The sequence below is a fragment of the Anabrus simplex genome, chromosome 1 (assembly GCF_040414725.1).
Source record: "Anabrus simplex isolate iqAnaSimp1 chromosome 1, ASM4041472v1, whole genome shotgun sequence".
NCBI classification, from domain to species: Eukaryota; Metazoa; Arthropoda; class Insecta; order Orthoptera; family Tettigoniidae; genus Anabrus; species Anabrus simplex.
The window spans coordinates 1117455921-1117479015 of NC_090265.1; the positions used below are offsets into that span (position 1 = coordinate 1117455921).

The window sequence follows — 23095 nt, forward strand, 5'->3', positions numbered from 1 at the left end:
CCGCAGAGGAACTGAGAGAAAGAGATGAGGTTCTTAACACAGTTGGATGAGCTCTCCATTTGCTTGAGCCAAGTTTCCGGAGGATGTTATTTCGGGCTGAGACTTTCTGTCCAGAATTAACACAGTGTTTCTTGCGTGTTAAGGTCTGATCTAAGGTAACACCCAGGTACCTTGGTGTAAAACAATGCTCCAGTTGCTTATCCTCTCACATCATGCCCAGCTGCCTCGTAGCTTCTCAATTTCGAAGATGAAATGCACACACCTGGGTCTTAGCAGGGTTTTGCAGTAGCTGGTTCTTCTGATAATACACTGAAAGTTCCTTAAGTGCATTTGAGAGCTACACTTCAGTAGTTTGAAAGTCGTTGCACTGGACCGCTAAAGCCAGGTCATTTGCATAAATGAAGCTTCTTGTATAGGAAGGCTTTGGTTAATGATTCATGTAGATGTTAAAGAGAATTGGCGAGAGGACACTGCCCTGGGGAAGTCCATTCCATTGATCTCTCCACCTACTGTACTTTTCTTGAAACTCAACAAAGAACCAGCGTTCTGCAGGAGAGTTTCAACAATCTTCATGAAACCATCGTCTCTGGTGAAGTTATAGAGCTTGATGAGTAAAGTTCTATGATGCACTGTGTCATACGCAGTTGTAAGGTCCACGAATACCACTCCTGTGATTTTACGTCTTTGAGATGCCAACCCGGGGCAACAAGTTTTCAACACAAATCATCAAACCAGGTTTAAAAGCCTTTCTTTCCTTTCACATGTTTCAAGACAAGGTCGTCCCAAAGAGGACTTAGTTAAAAAGCATCTCTGATTGATTGATGTCTCATTCGCTTAACAACAACTTCTTTGACTGGTTCAAATTTCCTCTCGAGTATTGCTTTTCTAAACGTCCCCCAATGTTCATAATTTGTTCGTGTACGGTACTGTTGTATTGATTGTGTTGGTCACGCCTGCCTTGATCATGCACGATTTTGGTGGTGACACGTTAAAATTATTTATAGTAAAATGTTTAATTTAAAATAAGTAAATTCGTCATCATATGGAATAATAGTTATTTGCGTGTCCTCGAGAGGAGAGGGTGTGATTTATAGCCATGCTTGGGGCAAAAGTGTCAACAATTCCAAGAGGCATGCAGATCATGGACGACTCTATAACTAGAGCTCTGCACGGATGAGGATATCCGCGGATTTATCCGCTAAGTTAGTGTCTTGGTGGATGCAAACTCTATGGCAGTGTGGATAATTTTGCTGATGATTTCTAAATAATGAAGTTTATTGATTTTCAATCAGGTGTCTTCTTATTCTTGTTTCTGGTTAGGCGACCCTTGACAATGATATGGGAGAATGGTGATATATAAAAGAGGCTTGAGACCTTAAAGCCGAAAATCTGACGTAAGCCTAACTGGCTTCTGCCCGAAATCAATGGAAGATAGGAACAAAGTTTCTGAAAGAGAACCGCTCAATATGTTGGTAGTTGTCACGAGAGGAAATCCCTCATAAACCAGGTGTTCTGGTACCAGTCATCAGGCCTATTGTATTATGTTAACAGATCTATCCATTACAATACCTTCAGTGTAATATAGTTAAATAGTTACAATATCTGCAGATAACCATTCGGAATGCGGGTGTGGATGAAGGAAGTGCAGAAGATATTTTGTATTTTCGTGCAGGGCTCTATCTATAACTACTGCTTTCTCCGATAGGGGGCTCAGTGTCCTAAAGTGCTGTCGTTCACAGATCCAAGCAAGGTTGCAGATCACCAGTAACTGAATGGGTATCGATCTTTCGCTCGATAACAAAACACAATATGAAGGAGGGGATCACTCATTGCTCTGTATTATATCCATCATTCTGGTAGTTCTCCAGCTCTGTAGATCGTATTATGAAGCCGTGCCTGCAATTTATAATAAAAAAGTGCGGAAAGTGACCATTGTCAACACAGACCGTAATGAAATTCATAACTTATGATAAATTATTGTACACAACAGACACTAAAGAGATAAGTGTACCTAACTTGTTTTTGTGGCTAGGACATAAAACATCACTTCCTGTGACTGTTGCATAAATAACTATTTATTTCTGGTATTACAAGTTATGTAACTACGAGGGTGAGTCAATAAATAAGTCGCAAACATGTGTGTGCCTTATACCATTTGAAATTACGCGTGCAAGTTTTGCCAGCAGATGGCAGCACATGTATGCTTGTCGTACGATATCTCGCAGGCACTCAGTCAGTCAGAGGCTGTTAGTGCACGATGGCATATGTGTTGCATGACTGTACACGAGAAGAACAGCATGCAGTTGTGCGTGTTTTGTGGGCCAAAGGACTGTCCACAGAAGAAGTGTATCGCGAAATCCATCCCGTCTATGGTGAAAACTCTATCTCATGGAAAGCTGTGTTCAATTGGATCCAGAAGTTTAACCATTGAAGGACTTCATGGCATGAATTGTTATGGGGGACGAGTGTGGGCTTCATCACTTTCAACCCGAATCCAAACGATCGTCTATGGAATGGAAATATACCGCCTCCCCAACAAGAAAAAAGTTCAAGACGATTCCATCGGCCCGCAAGGTTTTGTTCACCGTGTTTTGGGACATGTGGGGAGAAATACACTTTGGCTGCGACAGCAACCAAAGGACTTCTTTGCTGTTGGCTTTCAAGGACTTATAAAGAGATGGGATAAGTGCCTGAATGTCCGACTCGTTGGCTGAATGGTCAGTGTACTGGCCTTGGGTTCAGAGGGTCCCAGGTTCGATTCCCGGCCGGGTCGGGGTTTTAATCTTCATTGGTTAATTCCATTGACCCGGGGACTGGGTGTCTGTGATGTCCCCAACATCCCTGCAACTCACACACCACACATAACACTATGCTCCAATACAATAACATGCAGTTACCTACACATGGCAGATGCCGCCCACCTTCATCGGAGGGTCTGCCTTACAAGGGCTGCACTTGGCTAGAAATAGCCACACAAAATTATTATTAGTGCCTAAATGTACAGGGTGAATATGTGGAAATGTGAAATAAATGTCAGAATGTTACTTTGATTATTTTTGCCTCAGTTCAGTTTTGCGACTTATTTATTGACTCGCCCTCGTATTTTCTAGAAGTTTGAGATAATGACAGTCTGCTACTGACCATGACGAGATTGACGAGGGAGACGGCGTTAAGAGACACCTCCCAGTACCACATGAGTCCGGCCAGGTCCAGCAACACACAGGTGACCATGAGCAGCACGAAGAGGGAGGAGAATAAGTTCAGACCCATGAGCAGAAAACTCACATACCACACTACTCCCAGCGACATGAGCAGCGAATGGAAGGCGGATTCCCAGATGTCCAGGTACTGCTCGTAGAACACGTAGAACACACTGAAATTCAGAACAAGAAAAGCTATTTTATAGCAAGAACAGTGCTAACCATTATTTGCCTTGTTATTACAATAGCTGGTGAGTTACATCGGTCGATTCATTGACATTCTTTTTATGATTCTGGGACAAGCAGATCACAAACTAACAGGTACTGAACTGGGTAGATGTGAAGAGAACAATTAAAGAAAAAAAAAAGAATTACGGGAAAAATTTGTTAAAGAGAACGATTTGGTGATATCTGACTCGAAGGAGAGATCAGTTGATTGGTCACGTTCTGATACATGCAGGACTTGTTCATGTAGCTTTGGAGGGAGGAGTATGGGATAAAAATAGTGATAATTATGTAGCAACAAAGAGACTGGCCTAGGAGACCTGCAACAAACCAGGCCAACCGGGCTGTACCTTAACGTTCACGATAACTCACGGTAAGTTCGACTGCAAAATGCATAGGTATTTACGTAAGTCATGGTGCGGTAACATGCGTGATAACCTAAGCATGAAGCACAAAGAGCTTGCTCGGTATGGTCCGAGAAATGGATAGGTTGAATCTGAAGAGCCGGTCAGTCTCTAGTGAAAAGGTTAGTATGGAGATTATTTGGAAGAGTGAGGTGGAATAAAGTAGGGTGAGATGGATTGGAGAACTGCATCAGACCAGTCCAAGGGCTAATAGCATGAAAAATAAATAAATAAATAGATAGATAGATAGATAGATAGATAGATAGATAGATAGATAGATAGATAGATAGATAGATAAACAAACAAACAAATAAATGAATAAATAAATAGGTTCAGAGAAGAAACTGATTGTTGCCAGTTTACTTACAAGTGCTGGTAAATGCTGTTAGATATATTCACGAAGGTGTGAGGAAAGAATTAAGGTGCAAAAATACTGCATTGTTGTACAATTACCTGAGATATAAAACACTGAATAGTGCACTATATAGGACTAGAAGAGCACATTTAAACCATGTTTATAGGGTGACCCAGAAGTTATGATGTCATACCTGTCATTTTAGAGTGTTTAAGAGAGTCAGAGAATTAATATCGGAAAGCAAAGTCAGAATTTTATTATTAAGTAACTCACTAGGAAGAAAAATAATAGTGTTATACTTATAATGTATGAAAATTGTAAGTAGTAAAGTTCCAAATTTTAGATTGTTAAAAATTAGACTATTTTGAATACATGTAGGATTATCAGTATGTCTGCATGACTTTCTGGTATGCTGATATTACTTCTGAGGGTTATATATGCGATTTAATTGCTTTAAAACGCATTTTGCTATTTAGGTGTGACGTCATAGGGCAAAATGGTTCTCTTTATTTCATGTAGGCAGCACTTTTTTTGTGGGGACGTTGGGGTGCATGTACCCCTTAAATATCCAGAAATTTCATACGAGAAATATATTTGCACAGCTTTAAAATCGTTGCCAAAGAAAGTACTAAAATTAGAAGAATTTATGTAAAATTAGGAACTTTAATATTGTATGTTGACTATACTGTTTATATAACTCTGATCACTGCATCCTTGAGTACTGAGACGTCATTCCTTTTCCTGAAGTTGGATGTTGTTAGCGTAAAATAATGCATGTTTTCTGTGTGGTTTACAAATAAACTTTTGAAAGAAGTATTCGGCTGACTTGAGATTCTGAATACCTCAACAGAAGAATTGATGTGATGGTACAAGCTGGCATGTCCATAAACTAAGTCGTTGAAAGAGAAAACATTCTGTATATTGTTATTATTTGTTTGCATGTGTTGATTTTCAAGATGAAGAAAATAAACTACTTTACATACTTCCAGGAAGCAGCAAAGTGAAATATAACTGAAGATGACACTATTGTAAAAAAAGTTGAAGAAACAGCTTCATTGTCATGTCATGATAATGTAGGAAATGGCAGGTGCAAAAATACTTTTTATAAAATTTGTTATAATCAGGTCAGCCATAAGAGACACTACCAGTACTTGTTTATATTTGCTTTTCTGTTCATTGCGTTCTTAATGTGTAAATTTTAAGGTGGAGATGTTTTGTCAAGTTCAAATTGAGTGTGATTCCATCAGGCATGCTCAGGATGCAAAGTCTCTTGTGGTATGAGCTCTCCCATTCTGCCTGGAGCACAGCCCAAAGTTGAGCTAGTGTGTCAGGGGAACAACTCCTAGTATCAAAGGTAGGCATTTATACAAGTGGAAGCACATGCTTCCCCTAGTGCACTGTCACTACATTGTCCTACTTATGAGGCTTGCAGTGGTGTCTGAATGGTACACTAGCGCCAGCATCTTGGAAAGGTGTAGCATTCCAACTGATGAGCCCGCTGCTACATTGGGGCGAAATGCCGGTAATTTCACGATTGAAAAAGCCTAAAGACTTAAAGAGCTTAAATATTTTTGACTTCTAGCATGTCTCCCAAACATATCCCAGACATGCTCTATCGGGTTTTGATCAGGACTACGAGCAAGCCACACCATGCGCTCAGTTCCGACTTCATCTAGGTACTCACATACACGAATGGCAACGTGTGCGAGCAATGTCATGCATCAGGATAAAGTTCTTGCCGATGACAAGTGCAAAAGGCACCATGTGATCCACTAAAATCTCCTCGATGTATCGGTGGGCTGTCAGACTTCCATTCTCGATGAACACAAGCTCCCTGTGCGCATCAGTGGTAATCCCAGCCCAGACCATCACAGAGCCTCCATTGAACAGTTTCTTTTCAGAGAATGTAGAAGGTGAATAATGTTCCCCGGACCTTCTCCATACCCTCGCCCTGTCATCTGGTGCCCTCAAACAGAATCTGGTTTCATCTACAAACAGCACTGCGCTCCATTGCTCCACAGTCCAGTTTCGATGGGGGGTTGGCGAATTGCATTCGAGAGGCACAGTGCTCACGTGTAAGCAGAGGTCCTGTGGCGGGCCTCTTGGACTTCAAATCCGCTTCGTACAACCTCTTTCCTACTGTCCTTTTGCTGATATTTGTGCCCCGTACTTGCTGCAAATGATTTCTGACATCCACACTTGTTCTGTGTTGATCATGAAGAACTTGTATTACGAGTAAGTGATCATCGCATTCAGTAATGCCTCTCCAACAACTAAAACAGGGCCTCCTGTTGTAGATATTGTCCTCTCTGTACCTTTTAACAGTTCTGTACACTTTAGAATAAGACGTGCCTATAATGTCTGCAACATAGTGTATACTGCGCCCATTCTTCACTAATATCATGGCCCTTACTGCATTTTCAGGTGAAAGAGCCATTATGACCTGACTTAGAAGTGAGACTAACTATTGTAGAGAAGCCATAATGTGCACAAAAATACGCAGCACAAGAATTCACAGCAATAAACCTTAAGATAGCTGTTTGTGGTTATTTTTGTCCAAAGGCAGCAAATAGCAGTATTAGTGTTGTGACTGTCACACTCAATAATGTTAATCAGTTATTGCGGTGAAACTTATCAAATGGGCTAATTAAATTTTAACACATTACCGTATTGTTGTAATGTCATAACATATACTGTAATTTATACAAAGTTTCAAATGGACTAACATTAAATTTTGTCTGAAATACATAGGTTTTTTTTTTTTTTTTTTTTTTTTTGCCAGTGAGCATATATTACTTATTAAAAAAAATTGAGACATTCATAATTTTACCATCTAAGTTTGCTTATTGGGCATGGTAAAATCCTCCCAACATATATTAAAATAAATCTGTGACCCGTTTTAGCAACGGTTGCGTTCTTTATCAAAGCCCTATATCTAGAACCCTGCATGGATGCAGATATCCGTGAAGTTAGTGTCTTGGCAGATACAAACTGTATGGCAGTGCAGATAATTTTGCTGATAATTTCTAAATAATGATGTTTATTGATTTTCCCTTGTTTCTGCTTGTGGTTAGGTGACCCTTGACAGTGATATGGGAAAATAGTGATATATAAAGAGCCTTGAGACCATAAAGCCATAAATCTGACCTAAGCCTAACTGGCTCCTGCCCACAATTAATGGAAGGAAGGAACAAAGGTCAGTAAGTCGGTACTTGTTGTGATAGAAAATCCCTCATAAACTCGTGACTGTAGGGGTTCTGGTGCCAGGTATCAGGCCTGTTGTATTATGTTAACAGATCTATCCGTTTCAATAGCTTGGGTGTAATATACTGTAGTTAAATATTTAAATTATCCACGGATAACCATTTTGCAGATGCGGACGAAGGAAGTGCATATCCGGATATTATCTCATATATCTGTACAGGGCTCTACCTATATTTATCACTTGCTAAATTCTGCAAGTAATTGTTTATTCAATGATACCACTGTCAGTGTTGTAACGTCAGTTGATTCATACTATACTTTCTCAACAGATTACATTACACTAAGTTTTGAATGTATATAACCTTATTTGATACACATTATGTCAAAACAATGATCACCACTACCACTTTTCATTCATTCATTTTTCTTCCAATGATGTACATCCTTGAAAAACGTTCCATTATTTACAGAGGAGGCAGCACGTAACAAACTGAGGTAAAAAGGTTGTATAAACATTGGTTCCAAACCCAATGTCTTTGGAGTTATAGTCCACTATCACTACCATGTCTTTGATCTAGTCTTCACAACATGTGCTCGATGTGACCACCATCTATTGCAATGCAGCCTTCCACCCTATGTTGCATGGAATCCTTGCATTCATTAGAACACCCCTGTCTGTTGCTGGATTGCATCTCAGGCACTGAACATACATTCTCGTAGTGTATCCACATCATTTATGGGGACCACAAACATCATGTACCCAAAGCCAAAAATCTAAAGGGTTAAGGTCAGGTAAACAGGCAGGCCAAGGTATTGGTCCTCCCTGACCAATCCATTGCTCATGGAAGACCCATGTTCGGTGTCCCCTAATCCTGCAATGAAAATTGACAGGATTCATCATCACAATAAGACCATAAAACAACACCCTAGTACCGAGTTCGATGGCTGCAGTCGCTTAAGTGTGGCCAGTATCCAATATTCGGTAGATAATGGATTCGAACCCCACTACAGGCAGCCCTGAAAATCGTTTCCCATGGTTTCCCATTTTCACAGCAGGCAAATGCTGGAGCCATTTACTATCCCATCGTCACCATAAGACCTGTCTGTGTTGGGGTAACGTAAAGCAAGTGAAAAAAAAACACGCTTTAAGTTTACACCCAATGTTTAGGTAGGAACGTATTTCCATCTTTTGTTGGATATGACCCACCGTATTTATGGAACATCGTGATCATTGACTGTAGTGGGAGTGGACCATAAACAGATCAGATGTAAGGCTTTTCAGGCATTTGCTCTATTAACCAGCATTTCGTCTTAGGTCTGACACTAGACTCATCAGAGTGGGATGTGTCAGACCCTACCCACTGATGCTGGGGTGTATGCAGGTGAACTTATTAGAAGCCGATTATAAGAGGCACAGCCTGATAACTGCATACGGGAGATAAATCTCCACAATGGAATTATTGCCCGCCTAGCAATTCTGAATGGAAAATTCTAAGTTCCCATGGAGGGAATTAGATATTTTTCACCAATAGAGCATGTCAAAAACAGATCAGATGTAAGGCTTTTCAGGCGTTTGCTGTTATTGCTCACCTGCATACACCCCAGCATCAGTGGGTAGGGTCTGACACATCCCACTCTGACGAGTCTAGTGTCAGACCTAAGACAAAACGCTGGTTAATAGAGCAAATGCCTGAAAAGCCTTACATCTGATCTGTTTTTGACATGCTCTATTGGTGAAAAATATCTCATTCCCTACATGGGAACTTAGAATTTTCCAGTGGACCAAACTCCGAAGATATTGGGTTTGTGACCAATGATTGTAGGACCATTTTTTCTTCGTTTGTTGCATACTGCCTCCTCTGTAAATTTTGGAACCTGTTTCAAGGGCATTCTGTATATTAAGATACTGTATAGTAACTGGTAGTTAATAAATGGTCAACGGTAAAGTGCTTTAAAATAATATTGATCAATCGTTATGTTCACTTGTGTTTCAAAAGACGTTCCACAGTACTCACCTGTATGGAAAGACCTCTATGTTAGTTTCTTCACCAACGTGTGACTTGATCATTTCTGTGAGATCTTCTGAGATCTTTCTGGTGGACCTTAGGGCCTCGTAGTAGTCTTTAGAGGTCTTAAGTGTGGTGTGGTAACCCATGAAATAGCTATCTCCGATTGTGGCAAGGCCATTGTCGTCCAGCATGTATTTCAGTCCCTGAAAAGAAATGGTCACAAATATCTTTAATTCAGGATGGAATTGCCAAGAAGATAATACACATGATTTTTGTTCTACTTATCTATATCAAATGTAAAGTGAAGAAGCATAAGGTAAATATTGCCTAAACAAAATCTAAATTTATACCAATATTATGAACTGAGAAATTTTGTGAGTTTTTCCATACATGGAGGCTAATCTGAGGAAACTACTCAACTCATCTCAGTAATTCTTTTATCATTAGAAAGGTCTTTTCAATTACCTTATCAAGGGAGTAGATATTATTAAACAAAGTAGAACAAGTATACTTAGAATTCAATTTCCTACAAAATAGTTCAAGCAGATTTTTTCATAATACAGTCATTTCTTGGTAAAACAAATACTTTTCTTATGTCTGCATTTTTCAAGCTTATAGGCGTGGTCCAGGAGCATTTGGTATTCCCGATGTTTCACCGAAAACTGCGTTCAGCATTCTCAAGAATTCCACTGTCTTCGACTGCTACGAAGCTTTCAGTGGAATGGAGTGCTGTCGCAATTCCATTTAAGTATGTACTGGTATGTGATTTCTTAGTTATAGTTTACTGATAAAACCTGCCTGATGATGTGGCAGACAAATGACGAGGAAATAACTGCTGTACATAATCTGCCCGGAACATCAGTTGGGGATTTTAACCACGGCTAGGTCATTCTTCTTACTATATCTGTAACCGCATAGCTGCTTACAACCGCTCCTTCATAATCTCTGTGTCCAGGTTAAGGAATTTTCTATCTGCAAACTTAAGGCGTTCCTTTCCATAAGTGACTTGCTGTGAGCACTTGCTGAATAGATATCACTGACTTGATGGATTTTATTGTTGAAGGAAGGAATGAATGAATGAATGGATGGATAGATTTAGTGTCATTACTTCATTTAAGTGTACATTACTTACCATTTTAAAACTAAGGATATTATTATTATTATTATTATTATTATTATTATTATTATTATTATTATTATTATTATTATTATTATTATTATTATTATTATTATTATTATTATTATTATCCCACTTCAGTTGCAGGGGTGTGGTTAACAAGCCTCCTCCACTCCTTTCTGTCCTTCCACTTTTCCTGCTACATTACTTCCGTCACATCCAATCCAGCTTCTCTAATGTCCTTCCAAATCTGATCCATCCACCTTCTTCTTGGCCTTCCAGCTGGTCCCTTTCCCACTTCTCTTTCCAATTCCCTTCTTGCTACCCATTCCTTCCCATTCTTTTTACATGTCTGAAACTTTTCAGTCTTGCTTTCTGTATCTTCTGTACTAATGGTTCCATATTTAGCTCTTCTCTGATTTTAATATTTTGAATTCTATCTCTTCTTGTGTTTTTAACCAATGTTTTTAAAAATTTATTTCTGCTGCTTGGATATTACTATCTTGTCTCTTATTAGTTACCAGCGTTTCTAGTCCGTATATAACAATTGGTATGAAATACTGTTTATATAATGTTAATTTCATTCTCTTGGGTACTTTATCATCCCATGAAAGCTCTCTGACTTGATAAAATGTTGTACCTTTACTTAATCTGTTATTAATTTCAGGGTTGATTTCATTGCTTCCATTAATAATGCTACCCAGATATGTAAACTGTTCTACATTCTCTAACCGTTCTCTGTCTATGTTCACTTGGCTTCTCTTTTTCTCTTTTCCACAGTGCATGACTACAGTTTCTTTTTTACTAATTAGTGTTCCAAACTCCTTCAGATTTTCATTCCAAATGTCCAGTCTCCTTTGTACTTCCTTTTCTCCCCTTCCCCAAATCACCACATCATCTGCAAATACCAAAGCATTCACTTCATCACTACTGATACTCTGTTTTACACGTTTTATGATTTCATCCATCAATATAATGAACAATAATGGTGACAGTGCACTTCCTTGCTTGAGATGTTTTCTTGTTTAAAATGTTTCAGAGTCACCACTCCCCACTTGTATACTGCTATTACCCTCATGATACAACATTTTTATCTTGTTAATTAATGATTTTGGTACATTCCTTTTCAGTAGGCATTCCCAAACATGTTTTCTTTTAACTGTATCATAAGCTTTTTTCCAGTCCAAAAATACGAAGATGATTTCCTTGTTCTTTTCTGTATGTTTTTCCATTATCGTTCGCACTGTAAATATAATGTCTATTGTTGATCTATTCAGTCTAAAGCCATATTGTTTCTCCTCTGTGTTTCTATTATATCCCTCAATGTTTGTCTATAACTTTCTCCATTATTTTTAGCCGATGTGATAATAAGGTTATACCTCTATAATTTTCATATTTCTTCCTATTTCCTTTTTTGAACAATGGTACAATGCTTCCTTGTTGCCAATCTTCAGGTATCCTTTCATCCTTCTATATGGCATTGAGGGCTCTGTATAGCCACTGTAGTCCAATGCTTTCTGCTGCCTTAATCATATCAGTATTGAATTTGTCTTTTCCACTTGCCTTACCTTTGGTCATTGCTTCCACTGCCCTTTTTTAAGCTCCAACCATGTTATCGGGTTCTCTTCTTTTTCTCCATCTATTATTTCCATTTTCTTATCTCCTTCTTCCTCTGAGCAGTCATCCTCATTATAAAGTTTTTCAAAATACTTTGCCATCACATTCTGAAGATACTTTTTGTCATGTACTATGGATCCATCTTCTCTCTCTAATGCCTTGATTTTTCCTTGATTTATTCTTTTTGATTTTATTACTCTGTGTAATTGTTTCTGATTTCCTGGACTATCTTGCTCAATTTTGTTGGTAAACTCTCCCCAACATTTCTCCTTTTTTCCCCCTTAATTCTCCTCTTTACTTGTATTTCAATCTTTTGTATTCCACATGTAACCTTTCTATCTTATTCTCATCCCTCTGATACGTTTTTTGCTTTTCCTTATCCATTTCTTTCTTCACCTTGTTCCTTTCTATTCTCTTTTTTAAAATTTTGTCTGTCCACCACAGTATATCTTTTCCCTTAACCTTTGTTTTTGTTTTCCCTCATACCTCAGTTGCTGCTTCCACAAATGTCTGTCTTAAATTTTCACACTCTTCTTCTCCACTTTGTATTTCTGTGTTAGGCAACTTCCTTTTTATCCAATCTTGAAATGCCATTCTTTTATCCTCCTCCTCCTCCAATTTCCAAATCCTGATCTTTGCTTTCTTCTTCAGTACAGTTTTAGGGATTTTTACTCGTTTTAATTCCACAATTTATGATCTATGATCACCTTCCATACTTTCACTGGGGATTATCTTCGAATTCATTATGTATCTTCCCCATTCTCGGTCTGTTATTACAAAATAGATGAGTGTTGCATACTGTCCATCCCAACTATATTGGCTGATCTTATGGCTATTCCTCTTCATATCAGGTTATTTCTGATACAAAAGTCCAACAGTTTCTCTCCATCTTTATTTCTATCGCCATACCCATGTGGGCCCAAAACATTCTCATATCCTATTCTGTCAGTTCCCACATGAGCATTCAGATCTCCCATTATCATGATCCGATCTCCAACAATATGTGTTTCCAGTTCATTGAGGAAGTCTTCTTTTTCTTCCACGCTACATCCTGTCTGTGGAGCATACACCTGTACTATCTTCAGTAGTTCCTTGTTTACATGTATGTGCATTATTATAATTCTTTCATTTACATACTCAACTTCAGCTATTGATTCAACATTCTGATTCAGTATAAATCCCACTCCATTTCTTTTCGCTTTACTGTTACCCATCCAGTACAAGGTGTACCCCTTTCTTAGTTTCTTCATTCCTTTCCCTTTCATTTTTATTTCACTTAATCCCAGGAAGTTGAGTTTTCGTCTCTCCATTTGGTCAATCAATTCATTTTCATTTCCATTCATTGTTAAAATATTTATTGTTCTAAATTGTGTTTTGTTCTCTGATCTAATACTTGCATGAACATCAGCATTACCATCATATTGTGCGACTGTAGCCAGAGACTTGTCAATTCCATTTCCATTTTTAAACTTCCATCTGAGGCTTGTATTATAGTTGAAAGCAAATACAACTTTACTCATCTGCTGACCTGCTAAGCCTAATGCATCTGAGGATGTTCTTTCAAGGTTTACTCCCTTAGCCTTTGAAGATCCCTCTTCTCCACAAGGCAGTGGTTTCCTCTTCTAATTTTCCCTTGAGAGGATGGGTTGCCTCATCCACCATCTTCGCCATTCTGAAGGTCTCCTTCTTTGTCTAAGATGCTGTTAAGTTCTTCACCCGTAACCATGGGCATGGGTTCCACGTTATACCCCGTGAGACTGGGTCCCTGCCTGAACTTAGCTCTCTTTCACACCGGCCTAGTGATGTGGAGGATACCCACCCCTGCAACGTGGATGCATCAGACAAGAATTACTCAAATGAAGGATAGGGAATGTGACCCTATCTCCCTCGAGCTGGGTTAATGGTTGCGTATGATGCATTATTATTATTATTATTATTATTATTATTATTATTATTATTATTATTATTATTATTATTGGGATTGTTGGACATGAAAGGACGCATGAACTTCGCAGCTACAAAATAGCTCAAGAAAGCGGGTTTATATTGTGAAGGCACTCACCGAAACGAGCTTGTATGGTTATTTTAAGCCCCATTGCATGGTAGATGCGTTTGTTTACAACTGGAACGACAGAATATTGAGTGAAATATTGAAAAGTTTGCGGTGAAATAATCCTGTTGTGAGCAGCCATCTTGCCAAAGATCAAAATCACGTAGAAGGTACACTGCGGCAGATAGACGATCGCTTTATAGTGTAAGCGCTCCCAGCCGCCTACTCACAACTTCATCTCCTTGACTCAAGACATGGCCAGCTAGACTCTCACATTGGCATGATGGCAGAAGCAGACATTCTGTGTGATACAGTGGAGCTTCCTGGTGTATCAAGGGAAAGTATCCACAATGGCCGAAATGGTAGGAGTATTGACCTAAATCTGATTGATGATATCAGTCGGCAGATAATGGATAATCAATACAAAGAAGAGGTGCATCTTGAGACTGCAAGATCACTGTTTAAGAACATAATGGCTATTCCTCTCAAAAATCTCAAAACGGAAATAAAGAATTGCCTCATGAAGCTGGAAGAAGCTTTAGAGGCTGGAGCAGCATGCAGGATGTCGTGGAAGAAATCTGCAGAAGAACAAAAGCAGAGACCAATTACCATGGAGCATAAGGAATTGTCCAATACATCACCAGTGATAAATGACTTGGAGGAGGAAGATCAAGGAAAATGGGAGATGTTTCTGTCAAAGAAGAAGAGAAAGAAGAAGAGTGAGGATAGGAAGCATGAAGATATGCCAACGAAACAGGCCAGTAATGATCCTGAAACTACAGTGCTTAGCGAAAGTGGGAAACGACCTCATTCTAAATCTAGGAGTCGTACAGAAGCCGTAATCATCAAACCGATGAACGGTAAGACTTTCGCTGATGTTTTGAAGGATATCAGGAAGAGGGTGAAGCCGGAAGACAGTGGAGCAGGCATTCGATCCATCCGTAAAACAAGAGCTGGAGCTGTCCTTATTAAATTCAACAAAACAACTAAGATTGAAAATAGGGAGGTATTCAGTAATTCTCTGAAAGATGCCCTCGGACATGATGGCGATGTAAAGGCGTTAATCCCCCGAACTACACTGGAGATTTGAGACATGGATGGCGTCACTACCACTGCAGACGTGGAGGAAGCTGTAAGACGAGATTCCGGAAATCCCCATGGAGAACTTAAAATATCTGTCTCGAAACCAAACAGCTGGGGACAGAAACTTGCCATCTTCGGAACCAAAGACGAGGATGCTCAGAAATTACTGGAAGCAGGAAAAATTAAGATAGGATGGCTATACTGCAGAGTAAGAGCTAGAACCATGTTACCTCGCTGCTTCCGATGCCTATCATATGGTCACCTGGCGAAACTGCACAGGCCCCGACAGAGGTAAGCTCTGTTTTAAGTGTGGAGAATCTGGCCACAAGGCAGTAGACTGTAAAAAAAACAATTCACGATGTATGCTTTGTACAGACAAGGGTGTCAATGAAGCTAAACGAAATCACATTTCTGGATCGGGAGCATATGCAATATTTCGTGAAGCTCTGGAGAAGGCAAAAAATCACAGTAAATGATGCGAATACTTCAAGCAAACATGCACAGGAGTCAAACAGCTAACGATCTTATGACACAGCTGATTTACGAGATGGAAGTAGACATCGTTATTATTAGCGAACCATATCAAGAGAGGGACCATCCAGGGTGGTTTGTGGATAACCTCGGAACAGCTGCAATTTGGATACCAGATCTAGGAAAAGTCCCAGTAACACAGCATGGATGCGATGACGGTTTTGTTTGGGTACAGACTGGGGGAATCACTATTGTAAGCTGTTATTTTACGCCAAATGAATCTGTTTCCAACTTTCAGATGAAAATTGATGGTCTTGAGGATGTAATACGCAGAATGGAAAAAAAACTAGTGGTCGCTGGTAACGTAAATGCTCAAGCGTTGGAATGGGGCATGCCACAAACAGACTCCAGAGGACGTTGTATAATGGAGATGGCAGCCAGAACGGGTTTGGTGGTCAACAACATTGGAAATGTGCCAACATTCTGACGGCCAGGATGCCAGGGAACAATACCGGATGTAACCTTTTCATCAGAGGATATTACACCTAAGATTTCTGAATGGCAAGTGATTGGGAACTACACGGGGAGCGATCACCAATATATCATCTTTCGACTACTCCAGGAATCTCCTCAAGAAAGAAACATCTTGCCCAGACCAGCACCGTGGAACGTAGCCGGTATTGACAAGGAAACGTTCATTGATGTAATACGGAATGGAATGGAGAACATAACTGAAAAATGTTCTACTCGTAGAGGGAAAGGAGCAGCTGACGTATGTGTTGAACTCACTATGCAGCTAATCCATCAAGCATGCAACGCCTCAATGCCCCGAAGGAGACCGCGAAATAGCAAGAGCCCAGTGTACTGGTGGACCGAAGAGATTGCTGAACCGAGAAAGAATTGTCTGCAACTTCGACGCAGAGCTCAGAGGATGAGAGGCAGTCAAGAGAATACCTCAGTCACAGCGGAGTACAAGTCAGCGAAGAAGGAACTCCGTAATGCAATCAGAAAAAGTAAAGCCGATAAATGGTGGGCACTGGCTAAAGAAGTAGAAGATGATCCATGGGGACAAGGTTATAAGATTGTAATGAAGAAACTCGGGACATTTTCAACCCCGAGTGCGGATCCGCAAACAATTAAACAAATTGTGGATACACTATTCCCAGACCATCCAGAGAGGATTGACTGTGATGACGAAAAAGAACTGGATGATATACCCCTCTTCACTGTAGAAGAGCTGAATAGAGCTATTAGCTCTCTTAGAAACAAGAAAACTCCAGGACCAGATGGTATACCTACAGAAGTGTTAAAGATAATAGCAGAACTATGTCCAGAACTGTTGCTGAATATGTACAATCATTGCCTGCAAACGGGTGTTTTTAGTCCCCGATGGAAAATGGCTCGTTTGGTTCTGATCAGCAAAGGAAAACTTGGTGGTTATAGACCTTTATGTATGCTGGACACAGCTGGAAAAGGCCTGGAGAAACTTCTGCAGCCCAGAATCCTCTCAGCAGTTCAACTAGCAGGGGATCTATCTGTTCGCCAACATGGAGAGGACACTCGACGCTAGATGCAGTGTGGGAGGTGGTGAATACAGCAGAAAGAGCACAAATGGGCAACCATCCTTCCCGTAAATTGACACTTCTTGTGACCCTGGATGTGAAGAATGCCTTCAATTCGGCAAGATGGAGCGACATGTTGGTAGCTCTTGAGGAAACTTTCAAGCTACCACAATATCTTATGCGCATAATGAGAGATTACTTCAAAGATCGCACTCTGTTGTATGATACGGAAGATGGAGAAAAGACAAAACGCCTGATGGCTGGTGCAGCGCAGGGATCGATCCTTGGTCCAGATCTTTGGAACATAATGTATGATGGCTTGTTATGTTTGGAGATGCCAGAGGACACGAAGCTTGTGGGCTATGCTGATGATGTGGCCGCCTTGATAGTAGCTCGTAATGTTGAAATGGCTCAAATCAAACTGAACCAGGTGATGCGGCACATAAAAGAATGGATGATGAACCACAGTCTAACATTAGCCGAACACAAAACGGAGATAGTTCTTCTGACGAGGAAAAGGATCGAAACTCTTGTACCAATGACTGTTGGAAAGTTAGTGATTGAAACATCTGCAAGCACAAAATATCTAGGAGTGACACTTGACTCCAAGCTCACATTCTGGAATCATATTCAGAGAGTGACAGACAAGGTAGTAAAATACATGACTGCATTTAGCAGGCTAATGGGAAATATTAAAGGTCCAAAATCCAGCAAACGACGTCTTCTCATGTCGACGGTTCAGTCAGTGCTCCTATATGGCTCTGAAATCTGGGCTAAATCCTTGAAATTCGCTTGGTATCGGAGAAGGATAGCTGCCGTACAACGGAGAGCAGCTTTACGTATTGCATGCGCATACCGCATGGTTTCCAAACCTGCAATCCTCACGGTAGCAGCAATAGCCCCAATAGACCTACTTGCATTGGAGCGACATGAAATCTGACGTACCCAAGGAGAGCTGGGAAAGAAATGTGCAAAGAAGCGTGCCTTCAGTCAATGGATGAGGCGATGGCAACTCAGATGGGAAAGTGACCCTCGAGGCAACTGGACCAAGCGACTGATACCACGCTTGGATATCTGGGTTGAAAGGGCCAATGGTGAAGTAAATTACTACCTCACGCAGCTTCTAACAGGGCATGGATATTTACGGAAATTTATGCATAAAGTGGGCAGAGCGAATGATGCAGCATGCATATACTGTGATGATATTGACGACGTATTTCACACCTTTTTTGTATGCGGCCATTGGACGATTCAGAGAAGATGTGTGGAAACTGAACTAGGAGAATTGACAGCAGATAATATTATTTCGGTGATGCTGCGAAACCAGGAATCCTGGGATCGCGTGGCAGTGTACGTGGAGAACGTCCTTCGTCAGAAGAAGAAGGATTTGGAAGCATACGAACGTTCGTAAAGGAGAAATGAAGAAAGAAGACGTCTGAAAGACAAAGCACGATATCACCCTGAAGTAATGCAAGAGCGGTTCCGGGGTGATGATACACATCGTGGGAAAAGGGTGTGTGGTTTTTAGTGGGTAAGAATCCCACACACTTGTAGAGTGCGGACCCTTCACAAGTGTCTTTTGAAGATTTTCCACAATCCCTCGTAAAAAAAAAATTATTATTATTATTATTATTATTATTATTATTATTATTATTATTATAGCCTCCCTCGCTCAGGCGGTAGCACGCCGGCCTCTTACGGGGTTCCGTGGTTCAAATTCTGGTCACTCCATGTGAGATTTGTGCTGGACAAAGCAGAGGCGGGACAGGTTTTTCTCTGGGTACTCTGATTTTTCCCTGTCATCTTTCATTCCAGCAACCCTCTCCAATATACTGTAATTTAATTTCATTAATCATTCATTAATCATTGCCCCAGAGGTGTGCGACAGGCTTCGGCAGCAGGCACAATTCCTGTCCTCGCCACTAGAAGGGGGCTTCATTCATTCCATTCCTGACCCAGTCAAATGACTGGAAACAGGCTGTGGATTTTCATTTTTTTCATTATTATTAAAATTATTATAATATAGGTACAGAATTTGTTGTCTGATAGCTTTTTCAATAATGTAACATTAGGTTAATTAATGTACAAGTAAATTTGTGTCTTCATCCCAAGGTAGTGCAGCTCTTTTCAGGCACACCCCAAATTGAGGTGAGCTGCATGTACCATTTTAACCACATACCAGTCCTCCTGCCATTCTTAAATTTCTGAGAGTACCGGGAATTGAACCTGGACCTCCGAGGACGGCAGCTAATAGCACTAATCATTACACTACGGAGGCAGACATTAGATTAAGTAACTGACCTCTAAAGGCAGTGTCCAATGAATACTTTTTCTTATGTACAACAAACACAATGTAAACAGTTTCTTTGGAAAGATCGTGCGTGGAATTTATTTTTATAACAATGAATTGAGCCAAATATATAAAGATATACATATATATTTATAATATTTTACTATCCGACTTTACTCACTACTTTCTAGAGGAACTTTCACTTAGGCTATCCCAAGCATCACTTACCGAGAAATTAGCTTGGATGTTATTGTTTTATTAATATTGCATACCGGTAACTATTTACAATGTGTTTTAATTATTATTTGCCCTAATAATGTTAAAACTGCACAAATGGAACAGGTAATATATATATATATATGTTTATTTTTTACTGGCCCTGAGGTTCACTCAGCCTACACCAAAAATGAGTACCAGGTTAATTCCTGGGGGCAAAGGCGGCTGGGCGTAGAGCTAACCACTCTACCGCATCAAGTGCCGAAGTTACGGATATTGGAAGCCTTTACCTTCCACCCCTCCAAGGGCCTTCATGGCCTGTACGCAGATGACTTTGCTTTTTATTTTTTACATTTTGAAGTTATACTTGACAATGGTTTATGGTAACTATGATCACATCAGAGAACAAGCATGCACTATACATCTCTTGCTAATGCTGTCTCTGTGTCTATTTTGATCAAGGAGGTTCTCTGAAAAAGTGCATTCTATGTTAAGGTAATATAAAAACCATTGGGATATGGGAAAAGGAACTGAAGCTCTATGGTCAATGGTGAGTGCAATGTATTGCTTAAATTCCACTTTCTCATTGCTGTAAATAATGGAACATCACATTGATTTTCAGTGTTATCACTGAAGACACTTCTGGCGTTCTTCTAATATCTGCTGAGTGTTACTTTGCATTCCTCTGCACCAAAACAAAACCTCCCTAGATGTAGAAGCAGAGTCTAATTGTGAAAACAGCTGAGAAGTCAACGGCATGAACAGAATCTAGTGTATAGTACCTTGTTTTGAATTACGGGGCACATATCCAACCCTAGCCTCAAAAACTATTCTAGTTACAGTCCCCTCAATAGCATCATTGGACAGGATTACATAAAAATGGGGCTGATAAATAAAATTGTCTGAAATGCCAGAATAGAAGCAGCAATTATTACAGCTACCCATTTCTCTTGAAGTTCACCATAACTTTTCAGACAAAACATAGTCCTGTAAAATATCCTCCTTATTTTGACTGTAAAACAGAGATTTGTAAAAAATAGTTTGATTAAAACACCCTGAAAGACCGAGATTTGTTGGAATATCGTGTATCCTTTCTCTTCCTTAGAGCAACTGAGCACCTCATATGGACTTGCTACTATGTTCTATTCTCTCTCTTAGGTCGACAGAACACTGCGGTAGGATACAACATTCTGGATGTATTAAACAACTTACCACAGCGTATGCTGCATGTCCTCCTTTCGGACATTGAGGGGTAGGGTTTGAGTTGAGGAAGTGCTTTATATACGTTGAGAAGATTGTGGCGTTCGGTCTAGTCTTCTCGGAGCAGGGACATGCAACACCTGGAACGATAGAACATTTGTTAAATACAGTTAACTTGAGAAGTTGTGTAGGAATCACAGAGACAGGAACAAGAGTACTGTACATTCATCTGGACCATGTTGGAAACCCCTTTGGCCCTGGATGTTTTAAAAGATTTAAACATATTTTAATGTGTTTAGTTAATGAGTATGTTTGATATTACTTTTATACAGGTAATTATTTTTGGTCCTCATCCACAGGTAGCAGAGCCCGTGCCTGGTCCAAGCTACCTGACAGACTTTCAGATGTAATTAATGTGGGGCTATGGAAAAATTTTAAGGTTTCAGTCAAAAGTTAAATAGTTCATTGTAGACACTGTATTCCTGGAAAGTAGAACTCAGTACTTACCATATCTTCAGCATCTGCTAGACCTAATAAACTAAAAGTCTGTTTCATATTGCCCCTTTTCCCCCTGTTTGATTTTCTGTAACTGAAATATCAAGAAATTTTCTGAAACTCAAAATCATGAATACTGTATTTGCATTTCTATAGAGTTTTATTTTTTTACAATGGGCTTAACGTCACACCAACACAGATAGGTCTCATGGCGATGATGGGATTGGTAAGGCCTAGGAGTGGGAAGGAATTGGCTGTGGCCTTAACTAAGGTACAGCCCCAGCATTTGTTTGGTGTGAACAATGGGAAACCAATGGAAAACCATCTTCAGGGCTACCGACAGTGGGGCTCGAACCCACTATCTCCCAGATGCAAGCTCACAGCTGCACACCCCTAATCGCACGGTGAACTCGCCCGGTCATTTCTATAGAGTACTGTGTATATATTTACACAAAAACTGTATAAGAATACGAGCTGTCTAGGAAAAAAAAAAGCACTCATACCAAATATATAGAGTTGACTATAATGATGCTGCTAGCTCGTGAATGCATCCTCCTATCATTCAGAAATCAGAATACACCACAATAACCAAGTTAAAATGTAGTGTTGAGAGAACTCACTTTCACAAGGGTAATTGTAGGTGGAAGCCATGCAGCATGAAGGGAGTGTGATCCAGTCATAGTAGTCGTCCAACCAAGAGGAGGCAGGCCGGGCTAAGTAAGTCCTGGAACACATTAATTATGTCATTGCCAAGGCAAACTTTGTTTTGTGGTACATGGCTTACAGTCTCATTCAACAAATGGTGTCAAGAGCAGGGCTAGTGTCCTACAAACATACAACTTGTAACTACAATTAATTCTAATTCTACTTCTTCCTGGCTTTTTTCCCAATATCCTGGGGATGGCACTTTGTAGGGATTTAGCCCAGTAATGGCTATGCGGAAGAAAGTATTCACTTTCATGTTTCTCTGGTGGTTTTTAGTGTGATGTGTTGTACTGTATGTAAATGTGTGTGTTAAGAGTAAGACATACACAAACACACAATCCCCAAGCTAAAGGAATTAACCAAAGTTAAAATCCCCAATCCAGCCAAAAATTGAACAGAAGGGCAGGCAGTATGCTGACTGCTCAGCCAAGGAGGTGGACTTGTAACTACCATTATTTCATTTACATACAATTATCCATTCTTAATTCAAAAATGGATTCATTTGTACACATTTGATTTAAGAAGTACTTCATCACAAACTTTTAAAAGCCTCAGAACAATTTAGGAAGATTTTCATGATTGGGGTTATGTTAGGACAGGAAGGCCACGACATTTCATGGCTACCTACATGGGTATAAATGGAGATTTGGTGAATGATATGAAAAAACCAATTGTCTACTGTACCAGCTTATGTAAACAATTTAATCACATTTAGTCTGTTTATCCTGTGGGAATCTCTCATAAGGCAATTTCTTGTTAATATTAATATAATTGATGTTATGTCCCACTAACTACTGGTACTGTATTTTTACAGTTTATTGGGATGCTGCATGCTGGAATTTTATCCCACAAGAGTTATTTTAAATGCCAATAAGGCCTGATTTCATCAACG

At 39.8% G+C, this 23095-nt stretch overlaps 1 protein-coding gene across 2 annotated transcripts in view; it reads right to left on the reverse strand.

The window, feature by feature from the left end:
* The window catches only part of LOC136858195 (NPC intracellular cholesterol transporter 1 homolog 1b), a 212824-nt gene that overhangs the window by 14647 nt on the left and 175082 nt on the right, over window positions 1-23095 (reverse strand). For both annotated transcript variants that reach the window (XM_068225409.1, XM_068225411.1), the window contains exons 19-22: window positions 22119-22222; window positions 21016-21143; window positions 9404-9600; window positions 3142-3373 (exon numbers count right to left, since the gene is read on the reverse strand). In XM_068225409.1, coding sequence (XP_068081510.1) covers window positions 3142-3373; window positions 9404-9600; window positions 21016-21143; window positions 22119-22222 — 661 coding nt within the window. The remainder of the gene's footprint in view (window positions 1-3141; window positions 3374-9403; window positions 9601-21015; window positions 21144-22118; window positions 22223-23095) is intronic.